Below are 18273 nucleotides of genomic sequence, written 5' to 3'. Positions count from 1 at the left end.
GTGTATGAAAATCAGTATTTTCTCTGGTTTTATACTTGTTTAAGGCAGGAGGATAGCTGGTCTCCATTACGATCGTGGTCTGAAATTAAAGTCCCCATGTATTTTGTGGTCAATTCTCATACGGTATCTCCTGACTTTTATTGTTGTTGTTTTTTTTCTCTAATCATTCATTTTCTTCACCAGATTGTAAGCTCTTTGAGTCCAGGGACTAGGTCTTGTTTATGAATAGGGTCCTTCCTACAGGAGCACCAGAGAAGTCAAGTGACTAAAGAATGGGCAGACCAAGGTTGATAAAAGAAATGAGATATAAAGATGCTCGGAGTAGAGTCTGAGGATACTCTTTCCACTGTGAAACTCGCTGATCTGGTCATGTGCTGTGACTCCCCCTTAGTCAGTCTCTGGCAGGATTGCCGCTGCCATGAACCTCCTTGCCAACGAGAGCCCAGCATCACTCTGACAACCCAAGTCCTTGAACCCTGGCCAATTCCCAACAGACCTCTCTACTGAAGAGTTAAGAAGTGGCTCTAATTAGGCAGCATTAATTTTCTAAGACAACAGCCTCACCATGTGCAGTGAATACTTTGGCTATAAAACTCTAAGAAGGCAAAAACAGCATTCCCCAAACAGCACAGATCGTAAAGTCAGACAGACCTGAAATCTGAATCCTCAGTGTGCTGCCTCCTTGCTGTGCCAACATAGACAAGTTGCTTGACCTATGTGAACTTTAGTTTTCTCATCAAATGCGGGTAATATGTAGTATCTTCTGTATATGAAGAGAACCCAGAATATAGTCAACTCTTCAGAAACGACAGTATTGGAGGTTTAATCAGGATCCTTTAAGCAAGGATAGAAATCAAAATGAATGATGAGAAATCTGTACAAAAATATTAGTGGCCACCTGGTCATACTACTCCCAGGGAGAACATTCACTTGGAGGCCAACCAATGTGCGAATATGCACCGGGCAAGACAATTTGCCTAATAATTATAAACCACAGCCTGTGGAATGCCAGGTCTCTTCTAGAGGTGTACCTGTATGTCTGTCTGCGCCTCAGACACAGAGAACCACAATCAAACACAGGTGCCAAAAAAAAGCTGGCAGGGACTGGGACACCTATGTTGGCAGAAAGAGAGTGAAGGTGTGTTTGGTGGGGAAAAGTGGGGGAAAACAGGTACAAAAAGCACTGAGAAGATGGTGCTAGTAGGATTTTTCAAACTATTAGTTCTCTTTCTTAATATATATTTATCAGAACTTTTGTAAGAAGTAGCTTAAGGCTCAGAACTTTGAACACACTGAGATTTAAAAGAGATCCACTGACATGCTTTAAGGAGTAAATATGAAAGCTTCAAAGAAAGTTTAAGGAACAAATTTTTCAGCTCAAAGAAGAGAAGATTCAGGAATAGCTGACTCTCAGAAAATATAGGAAGGATTATGCAAAAAAAAGGGGGGGATGGTGATGCTCATCTCTCTGTCTCCAGTGACGAAGCTCAGTTGTAGTGGAAGAAGCCCGTTCTCATGGCTATTAAAAATAGAAACAATTTTATAAGGATATAGTGAGATTTCTTTTCCTGGAAATCTTTAAAAATAGACTTGACATCCACTTTTCTAAGTATAACAGAGGTACATCCCCCTGAAGTACTCCTCACTCCATGTCCACCTGGGGGGCACCATCAACAAAGGGCTCACTTGAGCTTCTCTCTTAAAACCAATCACACGTAGGGACGCCTGGGTGGCTCAGTGGGTTAAAGCCTCTGCCTTCAGCTCAGGTCATGGTCTCAGGGTCCTGGATTGAGCCCCACATCGGGCTCTCTGTTCAACAGGGAGCCTGCATCCTCCTCTCTCTCTCTCTCTCTCTGCCTGCCTCTCTGCCTACTTGTGGTCTCTGTCTGTCAAATAAATAAATAAAATCTTAAAAAAAACAAACACACACACAAACAAAAATACCCAACCAACCACACGTGAGCAGAGTGAGGCCAGGATTGGCTGAGACCACACACCTGCTTCCACTGTGGGCTTTTGCAGAAAGCACCATGTGCAGAGTGTTGGGCGGTGGGCTGGTTCCCCGCAGTGCACAGCTATGTGGGAGGGGGAGAGACATGAACTGGCTCTGCTTGCAGAGGGTGAGAGGTTCCAGGGGTGCTTATGGCAACAAGGAGAAAGTTTTGTCTACAAGGCGACAACTAGAACTGGCCTATGCCAGATAAAAACAACGGATTTCCAGGTTGTTTGTGAAAAACAAAATCTGAATCTAAAGCTATGATGATCTTGGGATGCCTGGGTTGAGCATCTGCCTTTGGCTCAGGTCATGATCCCAGGGTCGTGGAGGGCTCTCTGCTCAGTGGGGAGTCTGCTTCTCCTTCTCCCTCTGCCCCCCACTCGTGCTTTCTCTCTCTCTCTCTCACACACACATACACACACACACTCCTGTACCAAATAAATAAATAGATGTATTTAAAAAATAAAGCTATGATGATTTGAAGCCCACTGTGTTCTGTCAGACAAAGAGAACCAGGCCCTTGCTTCTGTAAGCCCACACCAAGGCAAGAGTGGAGGACTCTCCCTTTTCTGGCATTAGCAGATGTAACAATTTCTTTAGAGAGTCACAAACGGGCAAACTTATATCCTCTAGTTTGTGTGATTCCATGAACATCACACACCATACGGGTCACATCCTTGGTAGTGAACAAGCCTCCCTCTGGGATCAAGGCATAGAACTTGAGTTGGCGACCAGCGCATAGTGTACCGGGAGCTACAGAACCAGAACACATAGCCTTGGGGTCTTTGGTGAGAAGCAATGACAAAGGAGAGTTTCCTATGTGATATGATGGTTGGGATGTAAATTCTCCACTATGTTCCGAGCAGCTGTCAAACCTTCCATGAAAACACCTCACCATGATTCCCACCTGAAGTAAAAGCTCCGGGATGGAGACTTCTTAAGATCCCTAAGCCTCCCACACAGGGCCCCAGCAGCAACGTGTTCGTTATGACCCACTCCACACTGTTGGAAATCACTGGCCAACTCAGGTTTTGACAAGACAGCTAGTATGTGTCAGGTGTGCTAGTGCAAAAAAAGGGGGGAAAAAAAGGCTGAGCAGTGCCTGGGTGGCTCAGTGGGTTAAGCCTCTGCCTTCAGCTCAGGTCATGATCTCAGGGTCCTGGGATCAAGCCCCACATCAGGCTCTCTGCTCAGCAGGGAGCCTGCTTCCCCCTTTCTCTCTGCCTGCCTCTCTGCCTACTTGTGATCTCTGTCTGTCAAATAAATAAAAAAAAAAAAAAAAAAAAAAAGGCTGAGAACCATCCTTCTCTAACATAATTTCTACAGAGGGACAGAAGTCAAGTTAGATAAGAATGCACAGCAAAGCTACAAATATATAAAAATAGCAAAGTTTCCTAAGGATGTTTTGTTCACAGTTTAAAAAAGACTGGGAACATGTCTATTGTCACCAACAGAGAACAGCACTCTTACTGTTGCTGCTGTTATGATCGGGGGGTCCCAGGGGTATAGCTGGATATGCCCAGGGTGCCAAAGCTGTCTCTGAGAACCAGGGACTCTGACCTCTGATCTATGATTGGCCAGAATGGAGTGTGCAAATCTGTAGCCCTGGACGGAGCTTCTCCCTCTGCAGAGCTAAATGGTCCTCCCCATCATCAAATAAACAACTCTAGTATCACCAGTGCTGCAGCCCAGACACCCCAGATGGTAGCTTAATCGCCTGAAAGAATTAATAGTGCACCTCTAAGCACATTATTCACCCAGAGAATCGTTCAGGCAATGGGAAGAATCTGGCCTATTATAGCCCACACAATCGCTAAATAATATGCAATCACAGAAATGAAGCATGGCATATGGTAATCTCTCTACTATATTGAGATTCATTGTAATAAAAGTGCTGTTCAAAACCCTTCTGTAGAAATCTGGAAGGCATACCTTTCTTTTCTGGAAGAAACATTATAATAAGACAAGCCAGTCCTCCTAGACACAGAAACGCCGCTAATGTCCGCTTCCGACCAAACCTAAACAACAGAAAGACGTTACACATTTCTCTTGAGGATCTTATAAATTCATCTGCTTTGTCTCCTAAACCTTCTTCCTGAAATGTCCCTGCTTTCATTATATATGCTTATCGTTGCTTAAGGAATGGGTGGCAGCTGTGACTGACCAGGACATAAAATACGGAGCCATCACAAAACCGGGGAAAACTGGCCGGATGGCAGGACCGAATGACGAGTGGGGGGGGGGGGGGACACAGAACCATTCTACCGACTTCTGTGAGGGTTCACATGCTGAATGCTCTCCATCTTACTTAGTCCTCACAATAAACCTGTAAGGCATGCGCTGTGCTCTCCATCTTCCAGAGAAAGAAAATGAACCATGGAGACCTGAGTCTTTAGCTCACTTCTTCTCGTGACCTGAATCTCTGGCAGCTCATTTTTAAAATTTTATTTAAAGTCAATTAATTAACATATAGCGTATTAACAGTTTCAGAGGCAGAGGTCAGTGATTCGTCAGTTGCATACCACACCCAGTGCTCATTCAATCGAGTGCCCTCTTGAATGTCCGCCTGCCGATTATCCTATTCCTCCCTCCCCACCGCTCCCCTCCAGCAACCTTCAGTTTGTTTCCTATGATTAAGAGTCTTTGATTTCATCTTCTTTCATTTTTCCTTCCCTTCCGCTACGTTCCTCTGTTTCGTGTCTTAAATTCCACGTATGAGTGAAATCATACAACTGTCTTTCTCTGACTGATTTACTTCCCTTAGCATAATAACCTCTAGTGCTATCCATGTCGTTGCAAATTTTAAACACTGTAAAACAAGGCTCTCTCTCTTAAAAATACACATTGGAAAAAAAAATTTCTTGTGAGTATGTCAGAATTAAGTGACATGTATTGCACACTTCATCAAGGAAACTAATTTTTGAAGAATTGCTGGAGGCTTGGATGAAAAGCACTGGCATTAACGAGACTCCCTTCACGAGGGGCCTGTGACTCGCCAGGTCCCCTGTAGGAACTGCCACAGTACTTATAACCTGTATAATAATTCTGCCAGGGAATTTTAGAAGCCCAAGTTTAGGGATAAGTACGCAAAAGCTTACCTGTCGAAGCCATCATCTGTCAAAGTCATCAAAGTAACACGTGGCTGAGACTAGATCTGAACTCAGTGGTAGTGGCAGGGAGACAGGACGACACATGGGTCTCCAGGTCATTGTGCCTCATTTAACATCAGTACTGAGAACCTTCCAGTGGACAGGTGCTACGCCAGGTGGGCATGGGGGATGCAAAGCCAGAGACGCTGCTTCCCAGGACGACACCCTTCTAAACCCTTTGTAAGGGGCCCTCAGAGGTGGGCAAGGAAGGTGTGACAACACAAGGGAGGGGCGTCTGGCTCACTGGAGGTGATGGGGACAGATTTCTGAATATGCAGCCTGACTCGGCTCTTGGACCGTGGTGACAGCAAGCTCAGTCCTTAACAGAGGGGGCAGCATAGATGACCGAGACTGCCCCCAGAGAAAAGCTGAACAGATTCTACACCCACCCTTCATAATGCCCTGAGCCCACCACCCATGACAACAGCCCCAAGGGTAGTGCAAAAGGAATGCTGTTTGGGTGAAAATGATGATTTCTGGAGAACGGGAAACAGCACAATCCAGCTGATTCACAGTGAATGGGATTTTCAGTTGCCCTGGTCAGGGCTCAGTAACAGAAGCAACCTAATGGGGAAACTGAGGAAATGGAGTTCTCTTATTATAAAAGAGAATTCTTTTAAAAAGTAGTAAGATACCCCATGAAAAAGTAGCAAAAGCAGGATGAATTCCTCCCCTCATTGAAGTCGAGTGGGTCTTAAGAGGTAAGAAAAGTCTTTTCAGGTCCTCCAATTCTATGCTTGTGTAAGAACCTCTACATGATAGGGGCTGGGTCGACCGAGCTCCTTCTATACAGAGCCAATAATCCTTTCTCTTGGGGATAACAGACTACCCACAGACTATCCAAAACCCGGTGGTAGTGCCTTTTAATACTGGATTGAAAACCCACATAAATATGAAACCCAAGCTATATCACACTAAAAAGTGAATTCCAACTGCATTTAGTCTGAAAAGAATTCTAATCACCCTGGAGTGCTGAGCGGATACTGCCTGTCGACAAAGACAATGATACTTAGGTATTTATGGATATGAGAGTGTAATCCTATGTGGGGCCCTCCATACTCAATTCTACTCACCATTTCTGGTTAATTAAGTAGATGCAGATAGGGTAAGACGGAATCTCTATGAGGCCAGACAGGGCCAGGTTGGCATAAATATTTCCGCCGAGATCCCCTGTGCTCAGAGTGAGGCCGTAGTACACCAAGCTGCACACGAACCTGCAGTTGGGGTGAAAGACAAGAAGGCCAACAGGAAAAGCACGTGAGAATCTGCTGGAGAAGGTCCAGTCACTGGTTCAGTATAATGTCCTCTGTCTTAAGCAATCAGCTTGGCGTTCCCACAGACCTTTCCATCCCAACCTAAATGTATTCTTGGAAGTGGTTGAGTGATGCCTAGACGCTCTCTAAAGCAGATGTGTAGCTACTCCTGGAAGAATGCAGACACCGTCTGTCCTTCCATCAAGTACACCTGCATTCAGCAGAAGACAATGACTATTCTCGCTTTATTTAATCCAGCAGTTTATAAACACTGGCCGCAGGCAACTGCTGTGTTATTGTCCAAAAGACTCTAGGAAAGAGCTCCCGAGGGGAAAGTCAACAGGGCATGGTGTTGAGAGCATGTGCTGAGAAGTGACCAGATGGTCGGTGGGTCACCTGCAGGCCAGAGATGACTGGCCCTCCAACCTCCTGACCAGGTTCTCGACCCACCCAGACAGGAAAGAGAAAACCGGGAGCCCAGCGGAGGCAGGATCCTCCAGGAGGGTCAGCTGAGGAAGGACCTTCGGAGAAGCCATCAGTTTATTTCTGCGTGCTGTTTCTGCAACACTTGGGGATAGGCTCCTAGGTTGCAGGCACTGGGCTGGGAACAAAGGAGCTGGGGGAGGGGGTTGTAAGCCGACCAAAGTGCCACCCTGAAGCTCCAAATCGGGGCTTTCTCAAGTAGAGGGAAGAGAAGAAAACAAACACCTGTGCCTAGGAAACTGAATTATTAAAAACAAAATGAAACAGAATAGAACAAACAGAAACAAACCACCAAAAGTAGGCTTTGCTGGTTCTATAGATGCATTTTGGAAACTACACATTTTTTTTTTAATTTTTTTATTTATTTGTCAGAGAGAGAGAGAGGGAGAGAGAGTGAACACAGGCAGACAGAATGGCAGGCAGAGGCAGAGGGAGAAGCAGACTCCCTGCCGAGCAATGAGCCCAATATGGGACTCGATCCCAGGACGCTGGGATCATGACCTGAGCCGAAGGCAGCTGCTTAACCCACTGAGCCACCCAGGCGTCCCTTGGAAACTACACATTTTTATACAATATACTACAGGCTTTGGAAGTCCATCAGTTTTCACATTTTTGCAATTCACCTGATGGGTGTTTATTACAGGGAAGTTTCTGTTGGCTTCCCTTTTGTTTTCCTTAGAAAAAGTCGGATGAGCTGTTGCTACAACAATGAGATCAAACAGGAGAGGGGAAAGCTTTCTCTCCATTTTGCCAAAACAGCCAAATGGGCCAGGTGCCCTGGGCTATTAAGAAGGCTCTGCAGAGAGCAGGAGAGGGACGGGAGCAGAGGAGAGGGACCTCTGGAGCTCGACTGCTTAGAGGGGCCTCCCTCCCTGGCAAACAGCTGGCCGCAGCAGCTACATCCCATTATAGCTCACTGCGTGGAGCTGTCACTCGTGTACTAAGGATGATGAGCGGTGTCGAAGCCATGACATCATATGTAAGGATGCAAAGTGACACTGAGCTGTTTTGCCTGTAGCACCTACCTTGTCTGCAAGCAGTAAGCTAAACAAACACAAACCCATGCAGCTTTCTGAAGTATTTAAAGAATCCTGTCTTCCCACAGTAGACGTCCTCCTCTGCTATGCATTGTATGCTGCAGTGTGTGTCTACTCTGCACTTAAAATAGAAAGCACCAGGGGTGGGGTGGGGGGGCTCAGTGGGTTAAGCTCCCATTCTTGATTTTAGCTCAGGTCTTGATCTCAGGCTCGTGAGATCGAGCCCTGCATCCTGGGATTCTCTCTCTCTCTTTCTCTCTGCCCCTCCATCCACCCTCTCCAAGCTCACTCTCGCGCATGCTCAATCAATCAATCAATCAATCAAAGAGAAATCCCAATGAAGTCGTTCCAGCCGTGGAAACACACATATTTAAACACAGCTGGGATGGCAGCAACTCAGGCACAAATAAACAAAACCAGTTGAGGACACAAGAGGTGAGCAGAAGCTGACAGTAGTGGGTGAGCACGGTGGGGGGGGGGGGGGTGGAGCATGGGCGGATGGTCCCAAGGCAGGGACTCTGCTCGCAAGGTTCCTTAATGGCAAGTTGGTCATTGGGATGCGTAATTACAGCTATTAAAATCATTTCAATCCTTCTTATGGGCCCCAAGCAAAATTTAGAATGCTTGCATAATATTTAACAGTATAGTTAGGGCATCAAAGAACTATTTAAAAAGGAACGAGTGTGGGAAATAACCAAAGGAACAGATGTGAACCGTGGAGGTACCATTTTACTCCCAGGTAAGGGCTGCCTTCAAGGGCAGACCCACAGAAAAGACTTCAGAATTTTACAGCATCTTCAAAAACAACAGCCGTTATGTGGAATGACACTGTCTCTATAATTACGTATTTTAGCATTTGGAGCCCAGGGGGAAGAGGTTCATTTGAGAAGAACTCCTTTGGCTGTGTAAGATAGAAAATAAACGGATGTTCTCCCCGGTTCCCAGTCTACTTTGTTTGTCTGTTTTTTATCCCCTGGAGGCCAGAATCCAAAAGTTAATCTGCATCAAAAAAAACAAAAAACAAAAAACAAACCCAAATCCTAAACACAAGAAGTAAATTGTCCTCAAGAAGTAGGCAGAGGGTTTGACTGTCTATATGACATGCAAATGTGGAGTTTTATGGAGCCCAAAGCACCTGAATATATTACGTAAATGTCTGGAATAAGCCGAACTCAGAGGAGTAGCTTCTACACTGGGTTTAGTTCCCCTAATCTCCATGTCTCCAACCGTGCGTCCTCTGTTCCACATTTCTTCTGCATCTGGGATATTCCAGCATGGTGCTGGGTCTGTGGGGAGGGCAGCAGAGGGGATGCCCTGGCCCCTAATCACAGAGGTGGCAGCCTTGCCTGGCTGGGTGGAAAAAGAGAATCACGATATAGCAAAATATATTCACAGCTTCATCCTGTCCATCTGCTGTTTTCAACAGGTTTACATTGAAGATCACTTTCATATAAAATGATTCTCCTTAATCTCCACATGAAAATGTAGGTTTCTACGCAGCCTGCATGCAAATACATGCCAACCACAGCAAGACAGTCCTTCGAGCTGGTAAATACGCTGTTCACACCCAATCCTGGGCCCAATCTACAGCAACCGAGCACAATGGACGGGCATACCTAGGAGATACTGTGGGTTCTAGACCACTGCAATAAAGTGAGTATTACAGTAGAGCAAGTCAGGTGAATATTTTGGTTTCCCAGTGCATAGGAAAGTTATGCATATACTATATTGTAGTCTGTTAAGTGTGTAAAAGCATTGTGTCTAAAAAAACAATGTAGATACTTTAATTTAAAATATATTATTGCTAAAAAATGCTAACCATCATGTGGGCTTTCAGCGAGTCATCATCTTTTTGCTGATGGACGGTCTTGCCTCGCTGCCGACGTCTGCTGGCTGAGCAGGGGGTTGGGTGCTGAAGGTTGCGGTGGCTGAGGCAATTTCTTAAAGTGAGACAAGACTGAAGTTTGCCGCGTTGACTGACTTTTCCTTTCATGAGCGATTTCTCTGTAGCATGTGACGCTGTTTGATAGGTAGGACTTCTTTGAGAATTGGAGTCAGTCCTCTCAAACCCTGCTGCTGCTTTGTCAACAAGGTAATATTCTAAACCGGATGTTGCCATTGCCAACAGTCTTCCGAGCAGGAGTAGATTCTGTCTCCAGAAACCACTTTCTTCGCTCATCTGTAAGAAGGTGACTCTTCATCCGTGCAAGTCCGATCATGAGATCACAGCAGTTCAGTCCTGTCTTCAGGGTCCACTTGTCCTTCTCATTCTCTCGCTGTTTCTGTCACATTTCCAGTTACTTCCTCCACTGAAGTCCCGAACCCCTCCAAGTCAGCCACGAGAGCTGGAATCAGCTTCTTCCAAACTCCTGTTAATGTGGATATTTTGACCTCTTCCTATGAAACATGAATGTTCTCAATGGCATCTAGAATGATGCATCTTTTCCACAGGGTTTCCAATGAACTCTGACCAGCTCCATCGAAGGAATCACTCTCTCTGGCACTCATAACTTACAAAGTGTATGTCTTAAATCATAAGATTAGAAAGTTGAAATGACTCCTTCATCCATGGGCTTCAGAACAAACGTGTTGGGGGGCATGAAAACCGTATTAATCTCACTGCCCATCTCCCTCAGGGCTCCTGGGCACCCACGTGTATTGTCAGTGAGCAGTAATATTTTGAAAGGAATCTTTTTTTTTTTTTCTGAGCAGTAGGTCTCAATAGTGGGCTTCAAATATTTGTAAACAGATTTGAAAACAGTGCTGCCATCCAGGCTTTGTCGTTCCCCGTAGAGAGCACAGGCCCCAGCATGCTCACGGTTGGTGAGCACTGGCTTCCATTTTAAGTCACCAGCGGCATTAGCCGCTGTCAAGTGTGTCGGACTGTCCACGTGCTGACTCTTCTTCTCCGACAATAGAAGTCCTACATGGCATCTTCTTCCAAAAGAAGGCTGTTTCACCGACATGGAAATCTGTTGTTTAGTGGAGCCTGCTTCATGGGTTGTCTGAGCTGGATCTTCCGGAGAACCCACTGCAGCTGCCACGTCAGCACTTGCTGCTTCTCCTTGGCTTCTCTGTTACGGATATGGCTTATTTCCTTAAACTTCATGGACCAAACTCTGTGAACTTCAGACTCTCCTTCTACAGCCTTGCCCCCTCTTTCAGCCTTCACGGAATTGAAGAGAGTTAGGGCCTTGCCCTGGATCAGAGTCTGGCTTAGGGGAATGTTGTGGCTGGTTTGATGTTTTAACCAGACCATGAGAACTGTCTCCTAATATATCAGCAATAAGGCTGTTTAGTTTTTAATCATCCATGTGCTCACTAGAGTAGAGCTTTTCATTTCCTTTAAGAACTTGTCTTTGATGCATAACTTGGCCAATTGTTTGGTGCAAGAAGCCTAGCTTTCCGGCTACCTTTGGCTTTTAACATGTCTTCCTTGATAAGCTGGGCCATTTCTAGTTTTTGAATTTCAATAAGAGACGTGACTGTTCTTCTCACTTGAACACAGAAAGACCATGGTAGGCCTAATTAACTGGCCTAATTCTGATATTGTTGTATCTCCAGAAATGGAGAGGCACCAACGAGGGACAGAGCTAGAGAAATGGCCAGTCAGTGGAACACCAGAACCCACACAACATTTATTAAGTTCACTGTCATATACAGATGTGCTTTGTGGTATCCCCGAACAATTATAATCGTGACCCCAAGGATTACTGATCACAGATCACCATGACAAACAGGATACTAATGAAAAAGTTTGAAATACTGCGAGGATTAACAAAATGTGACACAGAGTCACGAAGGGAGCAAATACTGTTGGAAAATGGTGCCAGCAGATTTGCTCGATGCAGGGTTGCCGCAAACCTTCAACCATGAAACACAGAGTATCTGAGAAGCATAGTAAAATGCAGAGCCTCTACACAGTATGACCACACACGTGTACTTCATGCCCTGTATGAATTGCCCGTCCACTTTCTTCCCTTCAGCTTCATTCTTTAAGCGGAGTCATCTTGAACCATTCAGTGCGATTCACGTGAATGCTGAGAGCATGCTGAGAGGCGGGTAGGAATAAGCTACACGAGAAAATCAGATTCAGAGACTATCTGTTCACGCCCTGATTTGCACAGGTGGCTCGCAGTCCATCATTTTACACTCCCGGGACTCCATTTGTACAAGGAACAATACTGTCCACCCACCGGGGAGTGAGCGAGCGAGCGAGCGAGAATGACACACAGAGTACAGGACGGGGCATGACAACTGGACTGTGCTAGCCCACCAGCCTGCTGCTAAAACCAAAGGTAGGTACTGTAAATTCCTATTTAGAAATTCTTCTAATCTGCTTGCTTTCCTCTTTTTTGGCAGGGGGATGGGGAGGCTGGTGGTGTGGGTACTTAAATATTTACATGAAAGAGCTCAGGAGCAAAGATGTGTTTCTGCTGTCTATTTACTCAAGTTCAGTAAACCTGCCATCCATACACCATCCCTCCTCGACCGGGAGGGTACCATGAAAGCGGAGCGGAGCGCGACACGGGCGTCAAGAGGCAGAGGACCTGTTCTTGAGAAAACCACTTCAAGCTGACAAATCAGGTAAAATTTTCTGTGAGCCTAAAGAAGGAACACATCATCAACAGCTCTTTAGCAACCTGAGTTTAAGATTGGGACAATACCCCTCGGGAATAATTACCAGATGAACATCAGGGTCAGTGTGTGCCCCAAGAGGATGCGGTAACGGAACAGATCCAGGAAGCTTCCGGTCTCTCTGTGGCTCCTGCTGGATGGGTAGGTTAGTGAGAACGTACACTTGAGCTTGCAGTTCCTCCTGGCAATGAGGTACAGAGCCGCTTCAGCCTCACTCAGTCGACCCTGGGAGTATAACCAACGAGGTGATTCAGGAATGAATCTGAAAGAGATGTCAGTAAAGGCTGTATATTCATACAGGAAGGAGACAATTCGCCTAGGAGTATGTGGACTCCCTCACCACAACCAGATTCCTTGTGAGGGTTAAAACTACCTCTCCCAGTGACAGGTGAAAGACAGAGGGGCCACTTTCAACAGCATGCCGGGGCTAAAAGGCAGCGGCTTTATGAAAGGAAACCAAGAACATACTTCAAAAACAGTAAAAAATAAAACAAAAAACAAATTAAAAAAGTAAGCAGTATGCATTTCCTTTTAAACAAATTTAAAATACTGAGTGACACCAATTTTTCATAAAGCATGGGTCATAAAGCACTGCCCCCTTTCCCTCCAACTTCCCTGCTTTTCAGAATTGTTGATAAGAGAGAGGGTTCTTAATCCTAGCCAATGTGAGAATACTACTACAGAGATGGCAGGTGTTTAAGTTCTGACAAAGCCTCATAAAGAAGATAATTTTTATTGTCTCGTCAGAAAAAATAGATTTTTAAAACATGATTTTAATGTAGCAATATGTTATTAAGAAGGCAGAGATTATTTGAAGACTCTACATAAATCAAACAGGGTTCATCACATCTCAACTACTTTCAAGCATTTCCTGCTTCAGAATGCTCGAATCGGTTGACATGCTCACTTTAATATGTCCTCAGGGTATTTCCTGCCCCTAAAGCCTTAAAGAATTAAAGTCATCTTCTGGTTAACTTCCAGGTACCAAATAATTATTTTCTGCTACAACTATGAAGTACTGAACAGTTATACTGCCACTAATATTTTCCAGTAGTTTTAAGACTTGGCTTTTTTTTTTTTTTAAAGATTTTTATTTATTTATTTGATAAGACAGAGAGAGATCACAAGTACGCAGAGAGGCAGGCAGAGAGAGAGGGGGGAAGCAGGCTCCCTGCTGAGCAGAGAGCCCGATGTGGGGCTTGATCCCAGGACCTGAGATCATGACCTGGGCCGAAGGCAGAGGCTTAAACCACTGAGCCACCCAGGCGCCCATCCTCTGCACACTTCTGTGAACACGGCTAGAGGACTTGTCAAAGACAAACGGGGACAGGAACAGTGATACCTCGTTTACTAAATATAGCATCGAGTACCTTTTGGTCTAATGTGACATTATTTGCTTAACATGAAGCTTCTATCTATGAGTACCACTGGCCATTGAAGATGCCTTCTAGAATTCTCCATGCCTTCCCATAGGCATAGTGACGTGGTAACAAATGCCATGGAATTTGGAACTTCGTGGACAGCCAGTCCATCAAGAACCACTTATTAAGCACTTTCATTCTGTATCCAGCAATGCAGTGGGTGCTCAGAGGAAACAAGAAGGTGGGAATCGTCCCAGAGCTTTGCTGCTGGGGAGAGAACATTCGTGCACATCTGATCGTCAACGAAAGCAGGGCCACAGACCTTCTACGACAGCCTAAAAAAATCCCTTGATTTACAGCTTCATTACCATTCGATTATTGTTACTAATACACAAGCAGATGATCAAGCAAAATAGTGTTCAGCTGGAAGTCAGGTCCGCTGATCAACTAGTGGTTCCACTGGCCCTATTCACCAGGCAGCTGACGAGCCACCATGTAAACCACGTGATGGACTCTAAGTCCGAATACAAAGAACATAAAAGAAGCCTACTATGATGAGCACAGAGAGTAGCCCTGGGAGGGAAGAGGAACTGGGACACCAGAAGTCTGTCGTAATGAAAATTAAAACCGAGGGGGACGGGGAGGTGAGAGAAAAGAGACAAGGGAACCGCCAAAATACTAACAGTCACTATCTTCGGGTCACTTAGCTCACTGCCCCCTTTCCCTCCAACTTCCCTGCTTTCAGAATTGTTGATAAGCATTAATCATGTTAGAATGTTTGTAAACTGCTGTTACATAAATGTTTACATTACTGGTAAATGTTTATAAATCACTTTAGTACTTGAGAGATTGTCACGCTTTGGAAATTTGGAAATTCATGCATAAATAAACCATTTATGCATGGAAAGGGTCTCTCTCACACACGAACTGAGGACCTCACACATCCCCACACTTGGAGAAGCCAGGAAGCTCCCTTACACAAAGGCTCACCTAGCTGCCAACGGATGGACTTGGGAGTATAAATTCCAACGTGTGGCGATTCTGCATATCAAACAGCAAGACGTGCTTTTAAAAGAGCAGTCTTGAACATGCTGACCACTGCATGGTGCTAGGGCCCTCTTTGGAAGCTACAGGGCTAATTTAACAGTGTTTTCTCTACTCAAAACATGTCCTGTGAATTTCTCAGAAGGTAGAAAATCTTTGTAAATTATGGGGCTCTGATTTGTAGAGTAAAACTGTTTAAATCCATGTATTGTGAAACTGAGGATTTTTTAAACTATGCACTAATGTTTCTAGTAAAATAAAATTAAAAAAAGCAAGGTAGGACCCTAAAATAATGAGTTTTTCTTGTGTTACTGACAGCTATTTCTGAAGACTGCAGCTGTTTTTGTGCCCACATCTGTCCAGTGGACCTGAAGGCCCTGGGCATCGGTGTTGGGGGACACGTTGACGGAGCTGAGCAGCCTCCAGGGAGGGAGCCCCTTGTGCAGAAGGAGCTGGGCTCCAGCATGAGGTGGAAAGAGAGTCCTCAAAGGGCGTGGGGTTAGTGCTGGAGAATTCAGAAGCCAAAACAAATGACAGGCAGCTGGAGGTGCGTTGGGGAGAAGTTTGGGGGGGGTGGCATTTGAGCAAACCCGGAAGGCCAGGAGTTAACTGGGAAGCCTGGAGGGTGGGGTGTGGGAAGGGCCAGGGCAGCAGTGAGAAGGGCAAGGCAGACACGTAGGACAGGACACGCTGATGCAGAAACCGTAAGCAGATCGCTGTGCTCAGGAGACAGGATATGGGAAGTGGGCCGAGACACGATCAGAGGAGATACACTGCAGGTTGACCACTGGAAGGCCTAATGGAATAAATAGATATATATTTCAGGCTCACAGGCTCTTTTTTCTCTATTTCCTGTTTTTTCCTGACCTAAATTCATTTCCCAGGGTATGGATGTCCCCCACTAGCACTGGGGCCATAACAAACTCAGACCACATTCAGAAAAACAGGCAGGGGTGCCTGGGTGGCTCAGTGGGTTAAGCCTCTGCCTTCGGGTTGGGTCATGGTCTCAGGGTCCTGAGATCGAGGCCCGAGTTGGGCTCTCTGCTCGGCAGGGAGCTTGCTTCTCCTCATCTCTCTCTCTGCCTGCCTCTCTGCCTATTTGTGATCTCTCTCTGTCAAATAAATAAATAAAATCTTCAGAAAAAAAAAAAAAAGAAAAAAGAAAAGACAGGCAGAACAGCTCATGCTCTCCATCAGAGTCGCTCTAAAGGAGAATTATTAGCTATTTAAAAAGAAAATTCAGGGACGCCTGGGTGGCTCAGTTGGTTGGACGACTGCCTTCGGCTCAGGTCATGATCCTGGAGTCCCGGGATCAAGTCCCGCATCGGGCTCCCAGCTCCATGGGGAGTCTGCTTCTCTCTCTGACCTTCTCCTCGTTCATGCTCTCTCTCACTGTCTCTCTCTCAAGTAAATAAATAAAATCTTAAAAAAAAAAATAAAATAAAAAAAAGAAAAAGAAAAAGAAAATTCATTTGTTAACCCACATTTACATGACAGCTTATTAATACAAGGATGATACTAGGCACTCATTTATTCCAAAAATTTGTAATACACAAACTAATAAAATGTTGTCAGTTTCCCTTTATGGTAGAATTATCTCGTTATTTAGTTATTCATATAACTAAATGCATTTAATACATTTTGCTTTCTAAATACAGGTAAACTTTCTATTATACTCATTCTTTAAAGTTTATTTATTTAAGTAATTTCTATACCCAGCGTGGGGCTCGAACTCACAACCCCAAGATCAAAAGTCCCATGCTCTTCCAACTGAGCCAGTCAGGTACCCTACTATTATACTCATTTTTGCACTTAATTCTCTTATTTCAAAGAGAATACAAAAACAGATTTCAGTTCAATCCTCAATCTACCAAATCTCAATTAGTAGAACTTGAATAAAGAAGGACTATATTAAAGATGCATCTGAAGGGAAATTCTACCACAGATAACCCTCACTTTATGGCACAGAAGCTGATACCAGCTTCTGAAGATTTTATTTATTCCCAAGATTTTAATGATTAAAAGTAGAGGTCTGATACTTCAGGATAAAGCCCTTCATAAGCACATTAAAACTTCTGATGAGATAAAACTAAAAATTCAAACTTCTTTTTCTTTTAAATATTTTATTTATTAGAGAGAGAGAGAGAGCACACAAGCAGGGAGCAGGGAGCCTGATGAGTAACTCGATCCCAGGACCCTGAGACCATGACCTGAGCTGAAGGCAGATGCTTAACTGACTGAGCCACCCAGATGCCCCTAAAATGTCAAACTTCTTTTTTTTTTTTTTAAAGATTTTATTTATTTATTTGACAGACAGAGATCACAAGTAGGCAGAGAGGCAGGCAGAGAGAGATAGGGAAGCAGGCTCCCTGCTGGGCAGAGAGCCTGATGTGGGGCTCAATCCCAGGACCCTGGGATCATGACCTGAGCCGAAGACAGAGGCTTTAGCCCACTGAGCCACCCAGGCGCCCCTAAAATGTCAAACTTCTTAAAAACATCATTAAAATGATGAAATAAGAAATGGAATAGTATTACTTCTTTGTGACTAAAGATCAGAATGTAGTATAGTATTTATGACTGAAACGGGGCTTCTAGGCCCCAACAAGATGGTCAGTATTTAATGTTCATTTTATGAAGAACTCTGTAAATGTCTCTTAAGTATTTGTTTTATATTTGTTAAATAGCCTGAGGCTATTTAGGGAAGAATATTAATAAATAATACCATTCTATTATATATTATGTAATATATATCATATAACGAACACTATCAATAACCTTATTAATCAAGTATTTGCTACGGGACGAAAGACCTGGTAAAAGGGTTCCCAGTTGGTGCCTTGCCGTACAGTGTTTAGAGCATCACGGTAATCTCTGAGATAGCTGTTTGCAGCATCCCGTCCTGACCAGGGAATCACCCTTTTACTGCTTTAAGCCCGTCCAGCCAAAGGATTTCTCCCGTATATGAGAGTCTTCCTGTGTCCACAGTAGAGGCCCTGAATTAAGAGTCACCTGAAGGATGGACAGGTACAGCTCCACACGGGCCACGAATGGACTGCGATATCCGCAGCATCACACCTGAGCCGGATGCCTAGCCCTCGACCTGACCCAGCCTGAAGATCTTCAGGCTCGAGGCCTTCGGCTTACCAAGTCAATAACTTGAAGGTTAAAAATGCAGGCTATGAAGAGGTGACTTGACACAAGGGACACCTGCGCCCTGAATTAATCAAGCACCTCTTCCCAGCAGCTGTCCGGCACTGGGGTGCTTGTGGGACAGCTCTTCACCAAGGTCAGCTCAGGCGAACTCCGGAAAGG

The 18273-nt window shown here is 44.8% G+C and overlaps 1 protein-coding gene across 4 annotated transcripts in view; it reads right to left on the bottom strand.

Annotated features, from left to right (window-relative positions):
- SLC22A15 (solute carrier family 22 member 15) overlaps positions 1–18273 on the bottom strand; it is a 79645-nt gene that overhangs the window by 15766 nt on the left and 45606 nt on the right. For 3 of the 4 annotated variants that reach the window (XR_009345120.1, XM_059136274.1, XM_059136275.1), the window contains 3 exons: positions 12603–12818; positions 6219–6359; positions 3929–4014 (listed from right to left, as the gene is read on the bottom strand). Coding sequence is in view for 3 of the 4 variants with exons in the window: in XM_059136274.1 (XP_058992257.1) it covers positions 3929–4014; positions 6219–6359; positions 12603–12818 (443 nt within the window). In the remaining variant the exon portion in view is untranslated. The remainder of the gene's footprint in view (positions 1–3928; positions 4015–6218; positions 6360–12602; positions 12819–18273) is intronic. The other variant, XM_059136276.1, reaches the window with a different exon arrangement.

Source organism: Mustela lutreola, chromosome 10 (genome assembly GCF_030435805.1).
Source record: "Mustela lutreola isolate mMusLut2 chromosome 10, mMusLut2.pri, whole genome shotgun sequence".
Lineage (NCBI taxonomy): Eukaryota > Metazoa > Chordata > Mammalia > Carnivora > Mustelidae > Mustela > Mustela lutreola.
The sequence above is the reverse complement of the archived record's forward strand: the minus strand, read 5'-3'. Positions and strand labels throughout refer to the sequence as shown.